The sequence below is a fragment of the Brachyhypopomus gauderio genome, chromosome 14 (assembly GCF_052324685.1).
Source record: "Brachyhypopomus gauderio isolate BG-103 chromosome 14, BGAUD_0.2, whole genome shotgun sequence".
NCBI lineage: Eukaryota > Metazoa > Chordata > Actinopteri > Gymnotiformes > Hypopomidae > Brachyhypopomus > Brachyhypopomus gauderio.
In genome coordinates, this window is record NC_135224.1 from 247,095 (window position 1) to 262,222 (window position 15,128).

Consider the following 15,128-nt stretch of genomic DNA (forward strand, 5'->3'; position numbering starts at 1 on the left):
TGAACCGCTATCTAACATGGCACCCAGTGTCACCGTTCCACTGACTCTCACAGGTGTGTAAAACAAACTGTCGTTTTGGCCAACTATAGTGGTGTTCTGATATACAATAGCCTCACTTCCACTCACATGCGTGTTGTCGTCTGCACATACTGAATCAATGGCCTCAATCACATCTGTGTGGGAGTATACGTCCAGACCTGTACTGCCTCCCGCTAAATACAGGTCATCTAGTTTCCCTGATCAGGCTTCAGTCGCAAGGAAGACCTGTTCGGGCATCGCTGTCTGGAGTGGCCAGGAGCTAGACAGTTAAAGCACAGATGATCAGACTTGCAATGTGACAGAGTAGAATGACTTCTCTCATTACAAACTTTACATGGGGTCGTGTCCAATTTTTGATGTCCTATCCGCTGACGCACAGGTGAGGCTGTACCGCGCTGTTCCACCTTCAACAGTACCTCTTCTAACATACCCATCATACGGCTCAAAACACTGTCGTCGGCCTTGTGGTTGTTATGTGCCACAGGCGCTGATTGGGCGTGTTGAACTAGAGGTTTACATTGAGCTGATGTAGGGTAAGCAGCAGCAGACTGTGGCGAGTATGGAACCTGAGAGGGACTAGTAGAGTAAATAGACTGACTCCCAGCTACGGGCAGAGCCATGGCACCTGGCACCTGACATGATTCCTCCGCCATGACTGCGGTAGGGTGACTCCTAAAGCTTGCGTGTACGCTAGACTTCGCTGAAGCCCTCGATTCCCTCTGAAACTCATTTATTCGCACTTGAATGTCCCTTGACGTCCATTCCCCGACTGGCTTACATCTAAAAATGCATGACAGGCCCGGATCTGGGCAATGTTTCACGAACATGCGAGCCACCTCATCTCTGATGTTTTCCATTTTCCGTCCTTGACGTCGTAACCCCTCATCAGCTGTATCAGCAGCCTTATTGAGCCTGATCCAGTAGTCTACAGGGTTTTCCTGATGTCTGGGCACAGTGGTGTAAAAGTCTGCTAGGGGAAGAGACGATGAAGGCTCACTAAAGTAGCTTATAAGGATGTCATATATGACTTCAGGATCTTGCGCCACATCTATCGACTCGTCGCTCCGCAAAGCGATTTTTACTACATCCTTAGCTTTACCCATCAGCCTACTCAGAATTTCTTCAGCTTGTGCGCTCAACTCACAGTTTTGCTTTTTCAGACACGTTTTCGTTATGTCAACCCATTCCTTGACTGAATATTTGTCGCTACCGTCTCCTCTAAATACGACGGGTTCGTATCCGGTTTTGACATGCACAGTCACTCGAGATGCATCCCGTTCAACAGAGCTGGGCTGTGTACTAGTCTTAGATAGGTCAGGTTCAGCGTCTTTGTCCAAAAGTCCAGTTGCCATTAACCTAGCTGCAATTGAGTCTCCTATCTGCATTCCCAACTGACCTACCAAGTCAGCTAAATTCTGCAGACTAACACTGTCACTTACTGGAGTGGAAGTCTGTGGATTATCTCTCAGGTACTGCCCCATAGGAGACCACCCCGGGCTAAAGCCACGCCCTCTGCCCCTACCAAGGCCCAACGTTGACTGAAACTCATGACCCATATGCTCACTTAACTTAACACCTCGATTTCCGTTTACAGAGACATTAACGCCCTCATCAAATTCACTGTCGTTAATTTTCTGAGCCATAATATTACTTGTAATGAATGAGCAAAAAAAATAATTGATTAATCAATTACTGGCAGTAAACGATACAGAACAGAACAATACACATAAAGTAGAAAATAATCATGAAAGCCTCTCCACCGGCAATGAGTTCTAACCACTGCACACTTCTTCAGCAGCTCCCTCGGCGATCGGCGATGAGCTGATCTTGGCGAACTGGTCACGAGTCACGGCACCAGTGTAACGATGTGTGTCTTGTGCAGCTTAAACTCAGACGACAGGCTCTGGTCAGCTTCTTTCTCCGACTTTATAGCCAGCAGAACATCTACAGCAGAACATCCGTTCAACTGAGTTAATCTGTATGATAATTATCATCAAAGCTCATACAGACATTCATACAAAAAATTAATAAAGTTGACAAGAAAATAAAACCAGAATAACAGAAAACTGTGATCGTATAGTGATTATTACATCAAAAAAACTAACCATATCATTCCTACATTCACAAGACATTTCAGTGATTGTGCGATTCGACATTCATAAGAAATTAGCTTGCTGTAAAACTCACACCGCTGCTTAGCATATATAGCGCGGGTTTTTACGCTAATAACGTCTCATGGCGTCGTAAAATAGCGCATCAAATGTGGTGAATGAATATCAAACGGAAATAATTGCGACCCTGAAGAGTATTACAACTCATTGATAGATCAAGTATATGTATTGTGTGTATATATATATATATATTAAAAATAAATCTTTAACACCGGAGCGCTCTCTGCTTGACCTACCTACAGCAGAACATCCGTTCAACTGAAGCAGGGAGCGCGCGAAGACTAGATAGAATAGACAATAGAACCGGAACCTCCAAGTTATTATGGACACAGGGTATTGTAGTTCTTATATACATATGCAAATAAAATGGGAACAATAACTTGTTAACTAACTATACATATATTCATTTTGACAGAATTCACACAGGTGTTTATCCTACTTTCATTTTAACTCTGTTACACCAGGGTGGATGATGGAGGGTGTAGACAGAACAAGGGTGGATGAGGGAGGGTGTAGACAGAACAAGGGTGGATGAGGTATCATGACCTCCTGACCTTTATGGAAGAGTTTCAAGGAAATTTAGAAAGAATACAGATAGACAAGAATAATGTCAAAATATAAAACAGAATTGAAAGTAATAATACAATAATCATAAAAATACACATTGATTCACAGATGAGCACATATATTTTTTCAGTACAACTATTTTCACACTAAAACATTGAATAAGAGTTATGAGACTGAAGCTGTTTTAGTCCTGGTGGCTTTGATAGTCACACTGAGGGTATTTAAGTTGTGTAGAGTCTAAAACAACTGATTCACTTAACTGACAACTGACACACTGGGAAAAGGCTGTTTGTCAATATCACTTTAATCTTGCTACTTTCAACAACTTGGTTCTTGTATGAACCGATTTGGAGCTCCTACATTTTAGCCAAGTTCTCATCAGTTGATCATTGATTAATCCCAGAGTCATGGACTCAGAATGTGTGTGTAGACGGACATCAGTTTGTCTTTGTTTCTAGTGCATCTGCTGCAAGACCAAACTCCCCTCAACCCAGCTGTGTGTCCATGAAGAGTGATGGGTCAATGACGCCCCCTCCCAACTTCAGAGAAGGATCAGTCTTGCAGGACAGGTATTCATTTCTCATCCTCTTACTCACTCTAATCTCATCCTCAGAGACCTGCATACCACTGTAATGCAGTGAGTACATGCTAATTCATATTAACTTGATAGGACACATCACTTATGTCTCCATACACACCAGTGTTTGATACTAGTCTGATCAAAGCCATGTTTACACTGTATGATCATCACTACAATTATGCTAGTGCAAATAATAATCACAAATCATGAAAGGCTTGTGTGACCTTGAATTAAATCTGTGTTTTTAGACATGTATGTATCCTGATACATGGCAGCCAATTTAGTGTCTCTGTGACCATCAGCAGCCTACGATAATTTTCCAGAAGTAAAGAAGTTTTTAATAAAATGTCTGCCTATACAAATGGGGTTTTCAGCCTAACATTAAATGTTGAGACTGTGTTTCTCAAACATTGACAGGGAGGTTATTCCCCATTATATAGAGCTTTATTGGAAAATGCTCTGACCCCAGAGGAATTTTTCATTATATGGCAACTCCAGTTCAACCCACTACTAGACACTACATTTAGGGAGGTGTGGGAGAGGGGAAGACAGAAAAAGGGTGGATGAGGGAGGGTGTAGACAGAACAAGGGTGGACAAAGGTGTAGACAGTATAAAGGTGGATGAGGGAGGGTGTAGACAGAACAAGGGTGGATGAAGGTGTAGACAGAACAAGGGTGGATGAGGGAGGGTGTAGACAGAACAAGGGTGGATGAAGGTGTAGACAGTATAAAGGTGGATGAGGAAGGGTGTAGACACAAGGGTGGATGAGGGAGGGTGTAGACACAACAAGGGTGGATGAAGGTGTAGACAGTATAAAGGTGGATGAGGGAGGGTGTAGACAGAATAAGGGTGGATGAAGGTGTAGACAGAACAAGGGTGGATGAGGGAGGGTGTAGACAGAACAAGGGTGGATGAGGGAGGGTGTAGACAGAACAAGGGTGGATGATGGAGGGTGTAGACAGAACAAGGGTGGATGAAGGTGTAGACAGAACAAGGGTGGATGAGGGAGGGTGTAGACAGAACAAGGGTGGATGAAGGTGTAGACAGAACAAGGGTGGATGATGGAGGGTGTAGACACAACAAGGGTGGATAAAAGTGTAGACAGAACAAGGGTGGATGAGGGAGGGTGTAGACAGAATAAGGGTGGATGAAGGTGTAGACAGAACAAGGGTGGATGAGGGAGGGTGTAGACAGAATAAGGGTGGATGAAGGTGTAGACAGAACAAGGGTGGATGAAGGTGTAGACAGAACAAGGGTGGATGATGGAGGGTGTAGACAGAACAAGGGTGGATGAGGGAGGGTGTAGACAGAACAAGGGTGGATGAAGGTGTAGACAGTATAAAGGTGGATGAGGGAGGGTGTAGACAGAACAAGGGTGGATGAAGGTGTAGACAGTATAAAGGTGGATGAGGAAGGGTGTAGACACAACAAGGGTGGATGAAGGTGTAGACAGAACAAGGGTGGATGAGGGAGGGTGTAGACAGAACAAGGGTGGATGAAGGTGTAGACAGAATAAAGGTGGATGAGGGAGGGTGTAGACAGAATAAGGGTGGATGAAGGTGTAGACAGTATAAAAGTGGATGAGGGAGGGTGTAGACCGAATAAGGGTGGATGAAGGTGTAGACAGAACAAGGGTGGATGATGGAGGGTGTAGATAGAACAAGGGTGGATGAGGGAGGGTGTAGACAGAACAAGGGTGGATGAGGTATCATGACCTCCTGACCTTTATGGAAGAGTTTCACGGAAATTTAGAAAGAATACAGATAGACAAGAATAATGTCAAAATATAAAACAGAATTGAAAGTAATAATACAATAATCATAAAAATACACATTGATTCACAGATGAGCAAATATATTTTTCAGTACAACTATTTTCACACTAAAACATTGAATAAGAGTTATGAGACTGAAGCTGTTTTAGTCCTGGTGGCTTTGATAGTCACACTGAGGGTATTTAAGTTGTGTAGAGTCTAAAACAACTGATTCACTTAACTGATAACTGACACACTGGGAAAAGGCTGTTTTATCAATATCACTTTAATCTTGCTACTTTCAACAACTTGGTTCTTGTATGAACCGATTTGGAGCTCCTACATTTTAGCCAAGTTCTCATCAGTTGATCATTGATTAATCCTAGAGTCATGGACTCAGAATGTGTGTGTAGACGGACATCAGTTTGTCTTTGTTTCTAGTGCATCTGCTGCAAGACCAAACTCCCCTCAACCCAGCTGTGTGTCCATGAAGAGTGATGGGTCAATGACGCCCCCTCCCAACTTCAGAGAAGGATCAGTCTTGCAGGACAGGTATTCATTTCTCATCCTATTACTCACTCTAATCTCTTCCTCAGAGACCTGCATACCACTGTAATGCAGTGAGTACATGCTAATTCATATTAACTTGATAGGACACATCACTTATGTCTCCATACACACCAGTGTTTGATACTAGTCTGACCAAAGCCATGTTTACACTGTATGATCATTGCTACAATTGTGCTAGTGCAGATAATAATCACAAATCATGAAAGGCTTGTGTGACCTTGAATTAAATCTGTGTTTTTAGACATGTATGTATCCTGATACATGGCAGCCAATTTAGTGTCTCTGTGACCATCAGCAGCCTACGATAATTTTCCAGAAGTAAAGAAGTTTTTAATAAAATGTCTGCCTATACAAATGGGGTTTTCAGCCTAACGTTAAATGTTGAGACTGTGTTTCTCAAACATTGACAGGGAGGTTATTCCCCATTATATAGAGCTGTATTGGAAAAGGCTCTGACCCCAGAGGAATTTTTCATTATATGGCAACTCCAGTTCAACCCACTACTAGACACTACATTTAGGGAGGTGTGGGAGAGGGGAAGACAGAAAAAGGGTGGATGAAGGTGTAGACAGAACAAGGGTGGATGAGAGAGGGTGTAAAAAGAACAAGGGTGGACACTTCTTACTCCATTATACTGAACATTTATCGTAACTGCATGTCCCTCTCTCTGACAGACTGTTGAAGAGTCCTGCTGCAGTGGAAGCCTGTGATTCTCTGACTAAAGCTCTGAGAACAAACCCCTTACTGCTGAGAGAGCTGAATCTGAGTAAATCTAAACCAGAAGACCTCAGAATAGAGAAGATATGGGCTCTACTGCAGGATTCACACTTCAGACTGCAAAAACTCATGTAAGAAATCTAATTAGAACAATCATAGTTTTTCTGGTACACTGATGTCATTACACACTGGACATCAGCTTATGACATCTTGCATATTTATCATTGAAAAATATTTCTGTTGTTTTGGGATTTGAATGAAATGGGTGAAAACTTGTTCAAGTATCTATTTAAGAGTATTGAAAGTTTGCTTTCCTAAGGAAATGTAGGTGGAATTTTGAAATCCCATTTTAAATTAAAAGTCTGATGGCCATATGTGCTGTCTCTCCATCTAGGGTCTGATCTAACCAGCTCATGTGTACTGTGTCACCATCTGTGGTCAGATCTAACCGTCTCATGTGTCCTGTGTCTCCATGTAGGGTCAGATCTAACCATCTCATGTGTACTGTGTCTCCATCTAGGGTCTGATCTAACCATCTCATGTGTACTGTGTCTCCATCTAGGGTCTGATCTAACCATCTCATGTGTACTGTGTCTCCATCTAGGGTCTGATCTAACCATCTCATGTGTACTGTGTCTCCATCTAGGGTCTGATCTAACCATCTCATGTGTACTGTGTCTCCATCTAGGGTCTGATCTAACCAGCTCATGTGTACTGTGTCACCATCTGTGGTCAGATCTAACCGTCTCATGTGTCCTGTGTCTCCATCTAGGGTCTGATCTAACCATCTCATGTGTACTGTGTCTCCATCTAGGGTCTGATCTAACAGTCTCATGTGTACTGTGTCTCCATCTAGGGTCTGATCTAACCATCTCATGTGTACTGTGTCTCCATCTAGGGTCTGATCTAACCATCTCATGTGTACTGTGTCTTGTTCTTCTTTCTTCTGCTCTGCAGGCTGCATCAAACAGACAGTAAGTCAGAGTTTAGTGGTTTGTTTTCAGCTCTCATTTTAAACCCCTCACACCTGAGAGAGTTGAATCTGAATGGGAGTAGACCAGACACACCAGGAGTGAAAAATCTCTGCAGACTACTGATGAACCCTGACTGCAAACTGGAGAAACTACAGTGAGAACTATTACCTTCATCAACACTAATAAAGCTATATATATGTTTTCACACACACACAGTATTAATGGATTATTTTGTTAATAATCTTGCTAGCATACAGACTGCAGGGTTGCCAACTCTCACGCATTGAGCGTGAGACACACGCATTTGACTGTCTTCACACGCTCTCACTTCCAATTTGACTGTCTTCACATGCTCTCACGTCCAATTTGACTGTCTTCACATGCTCTCACGTCCAATTTGACTGTCTTCACACGCTCTCACTTCCAATTTCTCATGCCGAAAAAAAAAATCTAGTTTATTTACCTCTGATCTACATCTGTGATTCAATGAGTTACTAGTTCGCTGTGGCGCCAACCACTGGTGAGCGATCGATCGTGATATAATACTTAATTTGTGTCCAATTTACACCCCCCCCGGTAACGTTCGCCACCCACTCCAGGTTCAAATCTCACTCCAATCGATCTTGAAAAGTTGGCAACCCTGAGACTGGAATATGTAATTATGTTTTTGGCCAGTTTTTGCTGCTACTTGACTATTGTTTATTGAGGCCAGGAGTGTGTGGTGTGTTTGTGGTGGAGTGATAGTCAGTGAATGGCATTTAGACATGAATGTCCCACTATTCAATATGTGATGAGGCAGTGTAGAGTGTCAGTGGTGTCACCAGAGCGGTGGGCAGCCCGGCCCCCAGGGAGCAGTTAAGGTTAAGTACATTGTTCAAGGGCACTTCAGTCATGGCCTAAGGCCTGGGAATCAAACCTACAATCCTCTGGTCAAAACAACCAGACCATATTCTATCCATAAACATTTCTCAATTTGAACTAGGGATGCAAATTATTGATTAATTAATTAATCATTAGTTGATTGATCTTATCGATCGACTTTCGATTAATCGATAAGCGGCGTTTTTCACCTGAATTTCAGTGTTTCAATAGGGCCTTTAAAATTATCAGCTAAATAGTTAAAACACTTTGTTCAAAAAGTATATATTATATTATGATAATTATATTGTATTATATGATATATTGCTCAAGTAATTATGCATCACGACATTTTTATGGTATAACAAAATACATTCTTTCATTTAAAAAAGGAATAAATTAAGGACTGGCTGTGTTCTTGCATTTGAAACATTAGACATAAAAAAAATGTTTAAAAAAAGAGAAGAAATTAAATAGAGAGCCAACAGAATATTATTGAGCCTATGCTTGGACAATGTTTCTAGCGCTGTAGTGAACACACACTGTAACGCGACCGGAGAGTGCCCAAGTCTCCACAACATCATTGATCTTGTCAGCTAAATTGTCAGCGGTGTGTCTATCCGACATGTTCGTCGTAATCAGTGTTGGGGAGTAACGAATTACATGTAACGACGTACGCGCGCGGTTCAGTTTCAGCTCAAGCAGCAATAATGACAGGCGCCTTCAAGCACTGGACATTTAAGGAGCATTTGTTTTGTTTTCGTGTTGTCAATAAATGTGAACCATGTGCCACCATCGGCAACTATTTGTGATTATGCCAAGCCTTTGTGTAAATTTCGGAGGTTGGAGGTTTATTTTCGATCAGAAGGGTTGCCACCTAGGTCTGACAAAAAACAAGGGGACACTGTCATACGCGAACGTAAATTGTTGGGGGGGGGGAGGGGTGGCGAACGTAAAATGGACACAGCGAGAAAAAAAAGACTGATTTAAAGTGTGCAGAAACAGTCTAAATAGTCGTTTGAACTAACTTAGTGAAAACCAGGACATTAGATGATTTTTTTTTTGTTGCCGGGACCGAATATTAAAAAAAAGGAAAACGAGACAAACTGGGACAGCCCGGGAAAACCGGGACAGCGTGGTGAAAACCGGGACAGGTGGCAACACTAGAAGGCAACCAGTATTGAGGTTGTAAGCGAGCTAACAGCAAGGTATGCTGACCGTCACACACACACACACACACACACACACACACACACACACAGTGGTTTCCATAGTTAGCTACCTGCTGGGCTAGCTACTACCATTCACTTGAATGTGTTTGTCCTTTAGCATGCTAGCTTGATTTACAGGCTAACCTAAACAGGTATTCGTTGGAATCATACATGACTATTGTAGACAATGACAGATGGTATCAAATGAGTATTTATGACTGTTTGGTGTTGGAAAAAGGTTTGTCGATGTCTATGACACGACCTAGCCTACCCAATCGGTATCACTGGACCTATCTTAGACCTACCGTTCGACAAGCAATACATTTAAATAAAATTTGTATGAAGTAATGAAATACAGTTTGGTATCTAATCAAGTGCAACACATGCAGATTGTATAGAATGCAGTATTTAGAGATACAATGCAGTTATTTACAGCTAGAGTAAGTAATGATGGTTAATAGATATGTGCAGAGTAGATAAATTACCTAGGGAAATGCATGTGTGTGTAATGTAGTTATGGCAGTACAATGCACAGGGCAAAGAAAAATATATGTGATAAATACAGATGGAATCATACAGATAATATACAGATTATCCTATACCACTGTAGATAGGGCTATACAGATGTGGATTGAAGAGGAACACTGTACAGATTTTGTGTGGATGGTAAGGTATGGATAGAGAAGGAAAGAATGGTCTTTGGGAAGAGTTCAATAAGGTGACCGCAGTGGGAAAGAAGTGGTTTCTGAACCTGCTTGTGTTAGTCTGCAAACTGTGAAAATGGTAGAGCCTGGGGGAGGAGCAGAAAAGAGTATGGCCCGATGACAGTAGTCTGAGAATCTTACATGCCTGGTGCAGGCATCTCTTCTTGTGGACCTCCTGTGATTGCCTGTCAGCAATTCCCTCTCAGCTTAGTACTCTTTTAAGGTTCACACTGTCAGTTCTCAAAAATTAAATGTTGAACATGGGTCAATACTCATTTAAACCTTAAAGTAATCAAAAAGTAATCCAAAAGTAATTAGTTACATTACTTTTCAAAAGTAATCAGAAAAGTTACACTAGAATTACATTTTAAACAAGGTAACTTGTAACTGTAACAAATTACTTTTTTAAAGTAACTTACCCAACACTGGTCGTAATCAGCACTGCAGATTTTAGCTGCCAGTTCTCGTCAGTGTAGTGGCACGTCACGGTAATGTAACTTTCTGTTGTTAGAGCCGTCCAACAATCTGTTGTAAGGGCTACAGCAGTAGCAGTAGATAGCTTTGTTTTTAGCTCACTCTTCTTTTTTCGTAGCGAGCTTCGAAAACGCCTGCCTACCCAGTGTAGATGTGATTTTAGGTTGACCGGGTGCACTGGTGATATGCAGGACAGCTGCATGGTGTTCAAATGATAATTGAGTGAGCTAGTGGAACTGTTGTACTTCAATACCGCATTACACAGAGAACATCTGACTTCTTTGCCTAAATTAACAATGTTGAAATAGTCCCACACCGCACGTCTTCATTTTGTTTTCCACTCTGGTCTTTCGCAACACGTGTTCGCCTCTCGTTCTTACGCTCTGTTCAAGTTACTACAGGAGCGCGCTCTAACGATTAATCGTGACTAATACATTTTGATCGAGTAACCTCTTGATCGACAATTAATCGAAAGTCGATTAATCATTTGCATCCCTAATTTGAACACTTAAATCCTTCATAGAATTGGAATGACTGTTTGCTCTGATTCAAATGCCGGTGTGTTGTTCTGCTGTAAATGTTTAACCATCACGTGTCCTCAAATTTCTTTTGAGTAATGTCTACTTGATTTGTGTTGTTACATCTGCCCAGAAAATAAGGTTAAAAATTAACTAGGGATGTCCCGATCCAGCTTTTTGAACTTGCGATCCAATACAGATATTTATTTGCACTTCTGATACCGATAGCCTACCGGCTGATACCGATACTGGCCTATCAGAGTTATTTAGTCACCGTACTTTGCTGTTAAACTCATGTTGAAAAGTGTTTTACTCTTGATAAGTAGCCAGCTGATTTAGGTGTGTTTGAATAATACACAATGGTTGGTAAGGAGAAGTATTATTAGTATTAGCAATTAGCAAGTATTATTAGTAGTATTAGCAAGTATTAGCAATTAATAAACTCAAAATAGACAATATTAAATAACAAACAGAAATGGCATCAGTAAACCAAGGCTTAAAAAGCCATAAGTGCAAATAATATTGTAAATTGTATTTAAAAAGCAAAACACACAACCTGAGTAGAAAATAGTCTATTAACACTAGAAGCGCCGCGCCTCATTTACATACTTATACCTAGAAGCGCGGAGGGCCGGTCATCTGACCGATTTCACCACCTCCTACTAGCGCCGTGTTGTTTTCACCTACTTAAAGCGCGCCTCGGGCGGTCAAAAGACCGCTGAGTCTTTACACAGGGGAGCTGGTACTGACACATAATTAACGCTAGATGGCGTTTTGCACAAAAGGAAGAATGAGCCGCCCAAACAAAATATTCGTAATGGTGACATTTGCACGTAACGTCAATATGTTAACAAATTAATGTGACTAAACCTTTTAGAATCAGTGCCTTGTGACCTTGTTCTCAGTAGCTTTCCCATTGTCAGTTTTGTTTAGTTTCATATTGCATTTCCTGGTTTGTGCGAAAACGTAAATGCAAAATATAGTTTCAGTTTTGTTTCTTGGTTAGTGTAATAGTTTGCTTGGTTAGTGTAATAGTTTGCTTATTTGTCTGTGTGTTATTCTGTTGGCATATATGTCACTATATTATCATGTACGTTCGCCACACCACTAACCCACTGGCCCGCACCCCCACTGTGAAGCGTTCACGTCTTTTGTCTTGCTAATGCTACAGACTGCGCTGCAGCCTTCCACCCCCACATCCACAAAAAGCTTGTTCGATACTCAGAGTAGCAAAGTGAAGCCCGTAGACCGAGCTAAAGCAAGTTTGTTTGTATACTCAATGTTACGCCATTTCAAGTTTTAATGTCTAAAAGTTGTGTATGTTAGTGAATTGTAGGCTATGGTGAACATAACAAATCTACAAATAAATGTCTATAATGTTTTGTGTTAGACAAAGAACAAAAAGCATAAATAGGCAAAATAATTACAAAAATATCATTATAAAAGGTAGGCTATGTACCTTTGCGTAACAAAACGCAAAATTATTAAAATGATACGGATGGCTTCACGAATATAGTTGCCTCTGTCCTCTCTAATGTTCACTTTTTTATCTTGCCGTATTGTGTTGCCGTTTCAAATGAGGTGTTTGATCGGTGAATAGCCGATGTGTGATCCCACGTCCTAACGACCGTGTTATCACCGAGCGTTATCACCATTCGGTGATTTACATGTATCGTATATTGCATAAGTTTCGTTCCCCACCTCAAATTAAGTTCCATTTATGTAGTGAATTGTGAACTTGAGAATAAACCTCCGCCGCTGTGGTTAATGTTCATGCACTGTTTGAACAATATTTATTAATTACAGCCAGGTTTTGGAGGTTGTAGAACACAGCTACAGGCCAACAACGGGTGCATCCCGTCTCTCTTTAGCGTATATTGCATAAGTTTCGTTCACCACCTCAAATTAAGTTCCATTTATGTAGTGAATTGTGAACTTGAGAATAAACCTCCACCGCTGTGGTTAATGTTCATGCACTGTTTGAACAATATTTATTAATTACAGCCAGGTTTTGGAGGTTGTAGAACACAGCTACAGGCCAACAACGGGTGCATCCCGTCTCTCTTTAGCGTATATTGCATAAGTTTCGTTCCCCACCTCAAATTAAGTTCCATTTATGTAGTGAATTGTGAACTTGAGAATAAACCTCCACCGCTGTGGTTAATGTTCATGCACTGTTTGAACAATATTTATTAATTACAGCCAGGTTTTGGAGGTTGTAGAACACAGCTACAGGCCAACAACGGGTGCATCCCATCTCTCTTTAGCGTATATTGAATAAGTTTCGTTCCCCACCTCAAATTAAGTTACATTTATGTAGTGAATTGTGAACTTGAGAATAAACCTCCACCGCTGTGGTTAATGTTCATGCACTGTTTGAACAATATTTATTAATTACAGCCAGGTTTTGGAGGTTGTAGAACACAGCTACAGGCCAACAACGGGTGCATCCCGTCTCTCTTTAGCGTATATTGCATAAGTTTCGTTCCCCACCTCAAATTAAGTTCCATTTATGTAGTGAATTGTGAACTTGAGAATAAACCTCCACCGCTGTGGTTAATGTTCATGCACTGTTTGAACAATATTTATTAATTACAGCCAGGTTTTGGAGGTTGTAGAACACAGCTACAGGCCAACAACGGGTGCATCCCGTCTCTCTTTAGCGTATATTGCATAAGTTTCGTTCCCCACCTCAAATTAAGTTACATTTATGTAGTGAATTGTGAACTTGAGAATAAACCTCCACCGCTGTGGTTAATGTTCATGCACTGTTTGAACAATATTTATTAATTACAGCCAGGTTTTGGAGGTTGTAGAACACAGCTACAGGCCAACAACGGGTGCATCCCGTCTCTCTTTAGCGTATATTGCATAAGTTTCGTTCCCCACCTCAAATTAAGTTACATTTATGTAGTGAATTGTGAACTTGAGAATAAACCTCCACCGCTGTGGTTAATGTTCATGCACTGTTTGAACAATATTTATTAATTACAGCCAGGTTTTGGAGGTTGTAGAACACAGCTACAGGCCAACAACGGGTGCATCCCGTCTCTCTTTAGCGTATATTGCATAAGTTTCGTTCCCCACCTCAAATTAAGTTACATTTATGTAGTGAATTGTGAACTTGAGAATAAACCTCCACCGCTGTGGTTAATGTTCATGCACTGTTTGAACAATATTTATTAATTACAGCCAGGTTTTGGAGGTTGTAGAACACAGCTACAGGCCAACAACGGGTGCATCCCATCTCTCTTTAGCGTATATTGAATAAGTTTCGTTCCCCACCTCAAATTAAGTTACATTTATGTAGTGAATTGTGAACTTGAGAATAAACCTCCACCGCTGTGGTTAATGTTCATGCACTGTTTGAACAATATTTATTAATTACAGCCAGGTTTTGGAGGTTGTAGAACACAGCTACAGGCCAACAACGGGTGCATCCCGTCTCTCTTTAGCGTATATTGCATAAGTTTCGTTCACCACCTCAAATTAAGTTCCCTTTGTTTTGATTTGTGTGTCAGCTTCACACAACTCAACATTCAAAACACAGCTTAGGTGCAGTCTTTGCACATTTGCCACAGACCAGTCGCTTACATGTCTGGCAGATGTCATACGTTTTGTTCCCTGAACATCTGCCGACTTGGCATTGTTTTCTTTTTGAGGGCGGGCAAGGAGCTTCAGGTAAAATTCGCTTTTGTGCCACTGCCCTAGCCGCTTTCGCCATTTTCTGCTGTGCACACAGCTCCTTTACCAACTCGAGAATAAACCTTCGTCTGCTCAGGTTAACGTTCATGCACTGTTTGAACAATATATGTGCATTTATTGCAGCCAGGTCTAGGAGGTTGTAGAAAACCGCGACAGGCCAACGACGGGTGCCTCCCTTCACCGAATACAGTCGTGCCATTTGATCCATAACATCAACGCCACATTTAGTTGTGTTGTAATATGAAACAGTTTCAGGCAGTTTCTTTGCGCCATTATCAATTGAAAC

General features: G+C 41.4%; 1 protein-coding gene across 1 annotated transcript in view; it reads left to right on the forward strand.

Moving 5' to 3' along the window:
- Nucleotides 1-15,128, forward strand: part of LOC143474464 (uncharacterized) — a 177,279-nt gene that overhangs the window by 62,859 nt on the left and 99,292 nt on the right. The window contains exons 13-16 of the mRNA XM_076971930.1: nucleotides 3,236-3,346; nucleotides 5,553-5,663; nucleotides 6,356-6,529; nucleotides 7,356-7,526. Coding sequence (XP_076828045.1) covers nucleotides 3,236-3,346; nucleotides 5,553-5,663; nucleotides 6,356-6,529; nucleotides 7,356-7,526 — 567 coding nt within the window. The remainder of the gene's footprint in view (nucleotides 1-3,235; nucleotides 3,347-5,552; nucleotides 5,664-6,355; nucleotides 6,530-7,355; nucleotides 7,527-15,128) is intronic.